The sequence below is a fragment of the Castanea sativa genome, chromosome 2 (genome assembly GCF_040712315.1).
Source record: "Castanea sativa cultivar Marrone di Chiusa Pesio chromosome 2, ASM4071231v1".
Classification (NCBI taxonomy): domain Eukaryota; kingdom Viridiplantae; phylum Streptophyta; class Magnoliopsida; order Fagales; family Fagaceae; genus Castanea; species Castanea sativa.
In genome coordinates, this window is record NC_134014.1 from 5274935 (window position 1) to 5283904 (window position 8970).

At 33.5% G+C, this 8970-nt stretch overlaps 1 protein-coding gene across 1 annotated transcript; it reads right to left on the bottom strand.

Moving 5' to 3' along the window:
- Positions 1–5421: 5421 nt before the first annotated feature.
- Positions 5422–7959, bottom strand: LOC142624787 (E3 ubiquitin-protein ligase RGLG2-like). The gene is made up of 6 exons (XM_075798537.1): positions 7344–7959; positions 6543–6627; positions 6324–6464; positions 6074–6187; positions 5886–5983; positions 5422–5427 (listed from the first exon to the last, which is right to left on the bottom strand). Exons 1-6 carry the CDS (start codon positions 7623–7625, stop codon positions 5422–5424), a joined length of 726 nt encoding a protein of 241 aa, XP_075654652.1. The 5' UTR covers positions 7626–7959.
- Positions 7960–8970: the final 1011 nt, after the last annotated feature.

Sequence of the window (8970 nt, forward strand, 5' to 3'; positions counted from 1 at the left end):
CCGTTGCGTCTGGAGGGTGCTTAAATCCCCCTCTTAACCAACGGTTTTTCCGGAACTCTGCCTTGATCTTTTTGGCGAATCCTAGGGTCATCGTGGGTCTGTCCGAGGAGATATTCGTCCTCGGACAAATCCTCGGACTCTCGACTCATGGGCCGAGCTACAGTTCTAAGAGGCTTTTAGTCTAAAACAAACTAGCGCCCATCAACAAAGCCCAAGGCCCAAACACTTACTTAGGTGCTTTTAGTCCCCACATATATATTGATTTATTTCATATAAAATTGGATAAGTCATACATTACTTAATTAAGTAGTTGAAAGATTTTTAAGTTTTATGTCAAAACTCAATTTACATTGATCGCTTATGCTGAATTTGTAATATATTTTTTTTAGTTTTATTAATGTTTTATGAGATAATTTTTGCCTATGAGATAAAGGTTTAAAATTTTCATTAAAGCAAAAATTATTTCTTAACACATGAATAAAGCTAAAAATAGTGTACAGTATTGCTTGTTGTGGAAAAAAAAAAAGGCATGTTCTCTAACTTCTACCTTCCCATTATTTGAATATTGATTTATTGTGCATTCAAAAACGAAGAAGAAGGCACGTGATACTGTGAGACGTCGTTGCAGAAGAGTCTTTACAAAGCAAGCTACTTGTCTCACACGCACAGATCATCTCGACCTCCAAGTCAATTTCCAGCTCAACAATGCAAAAGAAAAACCAGAAAAAAAAAAAAAAAAAAAAGGGGGGGGGGGGGTGTGGGACAATTATTGATGTGGAGATTTCGAGACTGGTAGTAATTCATAAAAGTATTCCCTATTTGTTTTGGACCCGACCTAAAATCACGTTGCAGTGACTTGAAATGTCGGTTTCTGTGTGCGGCCTGCAATTAAGGGAGAACTAATTAATACTTGTCATTGTCCCATTTAAAGACCTAAGGTTTGGAGGTTAAAATGCCACCTAGTCTATATTTCCAATGTGATCCAACGCTAAACTACTATCCTTTATGTGAAAGATCTTATTTTTGTTAGGTGTAACACATATCTGGCCAATATGTGCCATTGTCGCAATGATTGAATTCATTCGATTCCTAAAAAAGATTATTAATCTTTAACTTTTCGAGGAATCCTAATTGATTTTCGTTCATTAATATAAACCTATATTTTTTTTACTTCATCGATTTGATTTTTTCAGTGGATGTCAGGATTTTTGTATTGAAAAAAATCATAAATTTTAAGAATTACAACGGTAAGAATAAGAATGGTTAAAGTACTAAGGTTTGAAGGTTATAATGTGTGGGAACCTTTTCTCACTATATATCTATTTATTTATTATACGTCTGTCCTTTTGTTTCTCCTATGAATACATACAAATCCACCGCATTGACAAATCGTGTTCAAATCTATCCTATTCACACAAAAAAAGTACTCTACGTGAAATATTTGATTAGGAAATAAAAGGCACCCATCACTATACACCGATATAGAGACGTTTTCCAAATTTTTTTTTCTTTTCTATAAATTAAGCCCATTTGTTCATTCCACAAACGTGCAACGAAAAATACACATCCTATACCTTGTGGGTGATTAGAAACCATCAACCCACATATTGATAGAGAGCAAAACATGTTTTCAAAGAAAACTTTCTCCACCATGGTAAAGGTGGTGATGATGATCATGATGATACTCACGTTGCTCATTTTTAACAGCAAGCCTGTTGAAGCTACAAGGCCTTTGGTTACTGTCATGAAGTAAAAAAAAGTTGAGACAACCAAGGTGGTTTCAGTTTCACAAGATCGAGCCCCGGTTACACCTTCTGAGCCTAATCCATGCACTTACTTGCCTGATCCTGCTAATGGTTCTGGTTGTCATCAATGAAGATCATGGAGCTTAGCAATTTGGTCATCATAACTGTGGAGTTGTGTTGTCACGTTAATCTGTGTTGCAAGAATGCATAATATTGTTGTGTAGTAGAGATAAAAGGCAAATTGTCTTTAGCCAACTTGCCCATTGTTTGTTTTATGTTATAGTTTCAATTTCTCTCCTCTTCATAATAAAAGGCTCAATGTTATTGGTTGGGGTAAAAGCCCTAGCTAGCTAGGAGGTTTTACGTAGGCTAGTTGGCAACTTCATCGCCATGTTGTTTATCTTTCTTTTATATTTTACATCTGTACACATACATTTTCGTTAAGCAGGATTTGAAATTACATTTTCGTCCATATTTTATTGTGCCAATGCGTGATGAGGAGGGTTTTTTTCGTAATTTGAGTTATCTATAAAGCACGGTTTGACAATTGGTACGATAAGAGTGAGTACTTTCTCAATTGCACTGTATGGCCTTCTGACATGGGATTTCTATTTCTAACTCTAAGACAAGATTTTTGTCAAAACATCAAGTACGAATACAATGGCTCTGAATCTGACCACAATAATCCTCTGCTCATGGCCATGGCAATGGCCATCAAGGGACAGATTTACGACGAGCTCAGCAGTTTTTTTTTGGGGGCTTTCTGGCTACTTTGAATTTCTGTTTTTAATCTTCTCGGGCTTTATTTTGTCTTATGTTTTGGGGGTAAAAATACATAAAACTGAGTTTTTAGCATCTGGGTTCTTTTGTAACTAACGGTACTAGTGCTTAACCCACGCAATGCGCATGATCATTTTATGTAATAAAAAACAATCAACATAACATAAAATTCATCAAGTATAGCCCCTCATTTGTCCTATACTTGCATAAATTCTATCTATAAAATACAATACAAAATATCACTCCCTTCATATGTTACAATAGTTTTCATCTAGAAACAAAATATCAAGCACATGATATATATTTAGTATAAAAACTAACCGCTTAAAAAACTCAAACATCAAACCCATCCAAACAAAAGTGGAGAGAGAATGATAGAAAGAGAAATTCGGTCAGGCATACAAAATGGAGAGAGAAAAATTCTGAGAAGACAGTCACGCTTCTGCCTCTGTCAAACCCCGTACAATTTCTGAAGCGTTAAAACACCGGTATAGTTTCTGTTTTTTGGTTCTTTAAATTTGGGGTCAAATATGATTTAGATTTGGGTATTTTGGTTAGATTGGATTGAATTTAGGTTTTGCCTTAGGTTCAATTTTGAGAAAGGAATTTGGTTTATAATGGTTTTTAATATCAATTTTTTGGTTTTTCTTTGGAATATTTGGGTTCAACCCGTGCAATGCACAAGATCATTTTATGAATTAGAAAACAATCAATTTAATATAACAATACATTAAAATTCAAAATTTGTCATAGGCATGTTGTACAGCCCCTCATTTGTCCTACTTGCAGAAATGCTATCTATAAAATACAATATCACTCCGATTAAAATAAACTCCAATTATCTTTTATAGAATTTTTTTAATATATATATATATATATATATATATATATATATATATATATATATATATATCATATGTTACAATGGTGTCCATGTAGAAACAAAAGATCAAGCACATAGTGAGCATCATATGTTGTTGAGAACACACAAAGGCACCAACCCAGAGCAAATTAACCACAAACTAAAGCCCTTTAATGTTTGGGTTTATAGAGATAAAACATAGCCTTAACTCATAGCACATACTATGAAAACATTTTGTTTTTTCACACTTCAATTTCCAATGACATTTGCTCTGTTGATTTCTCATGTTAATATGTCAAGCTTATCAAAACAACTTCAAATTGTTAATTGCATTCTGGATCCAAATGCAATGGACAGAGTTAGAATCAATCAATAAATAAATAAACAAAACCACTAATAAGATTTTAGATAAAAAAATAAATAAAACTATTCTCACAAAATTGAGTTATATATTACAATGTCCTTAATATAAAATAAAATAAAATAAAATTCCAACAAACATACATAAAATAGAATAATAGATGCAAGAAAACGTTATTTGCATGGAACTAAACTAAATGTTGTGGTGGGCATATATTACAAAGCGATTTGTTGGGAATTTTTTTGCATTTAGTTCTCTATACCTGCAAATAAAAATACAGCTTAAATAAAATCACATATTTTCATATAACAATAATTGAAAAGTCCCAATGCTACTTAAAAATAAAAAAATAAAACACACACACACACACACACAAAACTAATTTGTCTGTACTGATTCTAATTTTAGTCAGTTACTTTCAAACTAACCAAATTCATACATGCATTAAAGAATTAAACTTAGAATGTAAACATTATAACCTCAAAAATCAATGTGTATATAAATAACCTGAAGGAAAATACTTGTGAACTAAAGTATCTCTTAATTAGGACACACAATTCAAAGATTCTAAGGGATGTTGACGGAAGGGGCACAGTGATGTGGTGGGTGCAATACATGAGGGATCTAAATTGCAAGTATTTATAGTAAATAGACAGATTTGGAATCAACCCCAAACATAGAGTGTTGTGCATTTTAGCCTAAAAAGGTTGGAGTGGTTTTGCAATCTTTCTAATCAGACGATCAATTTTAACAAATCTGCAGTGTTTTTCCTGAGCAGTGTAAAGAATCTGTTTTAGCTCTTTTTAAGATTAAAGAAGCTAATAGACTTGGTAACACCTGGATCTCAATTGAGATTTTGGCCAGAAGAAATCTGACCTGTTTAGAAGTCTGGTTGAAGGCAAAACTATTGTCTCTGGCTGGAAGATTGACTTTGCTCAAACCTGTGTCTACGTCACTGCCTCTCAATTATTTTTGGGACCATTTAGAAGGTGTTAGAAAGTTCATTTTATGAATTTGATCACAATTTGTTTTTCAAAAAAGAGAATGGGGCTAGGTTGTAGGAATATGGGACATTGGAACAAAGAATTGTTAGGTAAACAATTTTGGAGAGTTGCTTTGAATCAAAATTGTTTGCTTTATGGTGTTGCAGGCCAAAAATTGTAGACAATAATATATTCAGTGTTAGGATGAGATGTTTCGATTTTTGGGGTTGGAAAGGTATACTTTATTGTAGAAATTTAGTTTTGACTAAGGCTAAGTGGTGTGTAGGGGTTGGTAAATCTATCCCAGTTAATCACCCTGCTTGGTTTATCATGAAAGAGGGGGTGAATAATGGTCTTAGTTCTTCTGTGCATTTTGTGGCAGATCTGATTGATCAAGATGGACTTTGCTGGAAGACCTTTTTCATTAAGAACCTTTACCATCCTTCAGTGGCAGATGAGATTTTAAGAATTGCTTCTGTCCAATGGGAATCTTAAGAATAAGGTCATTTAACCACACTCAGTCTAGGATTTATTTTGTGAATAAAGAGTATCATCCATATAAATCACAAAAGCTTAGATGATCAATTGAATTCTGCTTCTTCTGTCAGTCAGAAACTTAGCACCAGGTTATGGAAGCTGAAATTGCCTTTCGAATGCTTGGTCTTTTCTTTTGGAAGTTAGTACACAATGCTATACCTGTTAAAGAAAAGTTGGATAAAAGACATATTATATCTTCTGCATGTGTGCTTTGTGGTGAGAATGAAGTGATTGCAAACCAATTGTTTTTATCTTGTTCTATTACTAGAGCAGTTTGGTTTGCTAGTGAATGTGGTGTCAGACTTGATCTGTTGCAACCATAGTCAATTGGATTCTGAGTAAAACATTGTATTAATGCTTATTATGAGGATGGCTCTGTTAACTCCTCATTTATGGCTATGGTGGTTAGGAGTTTTGCGGTCTGTGTGGTTTTCCAAGAACAAAGTTGCTTTTGAAGGCTGGTCCATTTCAATGTAAAACTTGCAATTTTGAAGACAATCTAATTTAATTTCTTTTCAGAACTTAGCAAATCTACTTAATGTTCCAAATATCTTGCATCAGCATTCTACCCTTCAGCTTACATGATTATGATAACATTCATAAAAGATGCAAAATACCTGTCCATCTACAATTATGACTAACACATGATATTGGCCCCCACTCAACTCCACGATGGTCATGGCCATCTCAATTACAGGTGCAAACGAAGTTGGTCCTACAACAAAATAGGACATGTATAAATTACAAAACTAATATGAGAATTATGTCAAACTAAATCAAAACTATGGTGAAAACAAATTAAAACCTGCAAGTCGTAATTTTGGGACTATTTCCCTGTAGCGCCTCAACACTTCCTCAAATCCATTACAAAATCTCTCAGCTGGGTAGAAACTGAATACATCTCTATCATGTGTTGATGCTATCAAGGGATGAAAGTAATCCTTATCATTCCCAAATTTCAATGATAGTTATAATGATATAAATATAGCAGAGATAAGGAGGATGATGATGATTAAAAAAAATGAACTAACTAAATTATTAAAAAAAAAAATTACCATCTCCAAATCCAAAACATGGAATCAGGTTATCCTCATCAAATGCAGGCAATGTCTTCCCAATAATGGATATAGCTTGTTCATAGGGATTTAAGCCACCTCCAATATGATGCAAACTTCGTTTCTGGAATGATTTTGCACCTATTCATGAAACCAAGTTCAGAAAGTTCTATTACAACACACAACCTATATGGCATCACATTGGAAATAAGGCTTAACCTGTCCACTCATTGCTTTTTGTGAAATCAATGCCAACAATAAGATTGGAAGACTCAAGGCCAGCACGTGCAAGAGCCTCAGTCACCTGCAAGGCAAGGTAGAAGTATTTTATTTAACTCGTTGTTAGTATAAGTAAGAGTATAGAATCATTATAATTTGAAAAGCATCATTTAGAGGATCCACAGCCCAAAATCTCATCAAATTCTATTTTACCATTCCAAAAAGCTACTTTATTAATTTATATAATACCATTTTACAATACTCCAACATCCTAACTTTTATTTTATAACTAAATCTTACATGGACACATGAAAATCATCACTATGTTGTCACAATTACTGGAATCCTTTTAACTAATTAAACTAATAAACTAAAACAATTGGACTTATAAATAAACCACTGTATATGTTAACCATATGCAGTTGTAGTGGTATGCCAAAGATCCAACCAATAACCTAAGACAAAAGAATCACTAATTGACTATGTTCCAAAATTATTCCAACTATCCAATTACCTAATTAAACAATTCTAAATTGAAACAATATCTTCCTAAAAAAAAATTAGTGATTTCATATGCATGCAAAATGAACAATATCTTCCTAAATATATATATATATATATATATATATATATATATATATATATATATATATATATTTATATTGTTTACCATAATTGTTTCAAAGCCCTAAACAAATACTACAACTCCATACAACATACCACAGTTTCAAGAAGCAAAGTTATTAAATGTTAAAAGTAGACTACCATATCCTTTCCTAAGCTTGGTGATAGTATAAGTACCTGCTCCAATGAATTGAAATTATTGGCAATTCTTGAATACCTCCTGTCTAGTCTCCTTCTGCGATCAAAGTCCTCGGCACCAACACCATAATTTTGTGAACCATAGTCTTGGGTAGGAGCATAATACTGCTGCGTATATGATTGTTGGGGCGGCACATAGTTCTGACTTTCTTGGTCAAACAGAGACTGATATAATCCACCCCACGTATTAGAAGAAGAAGCAGTCGAACGGATAGATGAAGTTTGCCTCCAACTCCCGGCCTTCGAACTCTTACCACCCATTCACTCAATTCTCTACAAAGAAAAGATTGCCCAAACTTTCTTAACAATGCAAGCCAACCAAAAAAATCCCAAATTCAATAACAACCCCAAATCCGCCTAATTCTTGTCTTTCAAGATGCAATAAACTAATAGACCAAACCAAACCAACACCTAATAAGCAAGACCCACCAAAGAAATACAAAATAACACACCCCCAAATCTGCCTACTTCTTTTCTTTTCACAATGCAAGAAAGAAGCGGATAAATCAACTTCCAAATTTGCCTACTTCTTTATTTCTTTTTCACAATGCAAAACACTAATAAACCAACCAAAATCAGAAAAAGGCGTTTATGTAACTTAGAAAGCAAGACCCACCAAAGAAATCTTCTAATGAATGCCGTTTGCTATTTATATAGATTTTTTTTTAAGTTAATAATAATCAAAGGCGGTTCCTTTAGCGTAAGCTGTATACGACTTTATTACGTTACTGACTTATAAAAGTAAAAGAGCAAAACCCTCCAGCTTAAGCTTCATCGGAAAAATACAAAAAATCCACACATACAAAACACCATAATCATAACACGGCACAAACAGAAAACAATATTGTTACGTAAATTTTATAAGAATTCCCAAAAAAATAAGAAAAGAAAACAAATAGAGCAAACAAAATTACAGAATTCCAAAAAAAAAAAAAAACACACACATTAGAGTAAACAAAATTATAGGGGAGTTTGTTACTAACAACAACAATCTCTTAATATAGAAACAGAACAGCCAAATGGGTTGGCGAGAAACACTGCAAAAGACACACCGCATTGGTTGGAGGTTTTGTGAGAAGAAAATAAAAGAGGGAGAGGCAAATTGTTGCGCGTACGTTGACGTTGAGGTTGTGGTTGAATGGAGCTGGAGATGGGTGGTGCTGGACCAAAAACGTAACCCTAAACCAAAATCAAGTCTTTTAAAAGACTAAATCATATTTAAAATAGAGAAAAAAAAAAACGTTTTGACAGAGAATCCAAAAGGCAAAACAAAAACGAATTAAATCTAAACCTATCCAACAAAAAAACTCAATCAAAAGTAACATTTCATACCCAAGTCTAAAAAATGGAAAAAAAAAAAAAAAAAAAAACAATGTATGGTGCCCAATCGATGCAGTGTTTACCGTTCTGCCTCTTTCTTTGTTTTTTTGTCCGTGTCCCAGGCCTCATCCTCTCTCTATTTCATCGTCTCTCTCTTTCTCGGTCTCTCTCTGTTTCATTGCCTCTCTCTATTTCTGAGACAAAATACCAATCTATTAATCAAAACCAAATCTGACCCAAAATACCAATCTAAATCATAATTAACACCCAATTGATTCTCCAAATA

Coding starts and splice junctions, on each gene's coding strand:
- LOC142624787 (XM_075798537.1), bottom strand. CDS start 7,625: ATGGGTGGTAAGAGTTCGAAGGCCGGGAGTTGGAGGCAAACTTCATCT. Junction 6,628..7,343: donor ATTTCAATTCATTGGAGCAG/GTACTTATACTA, acceptor CTTGCCTTGCAG/GTGACTGAGGCTCTTGCACG. Junction 6,188..6,323: donor ATGTTTTGGATTTGGAGATG/GTAATTTTTTTT, acceptor ATCCCTTGATAG/CATCAACACATGATAGAGAT.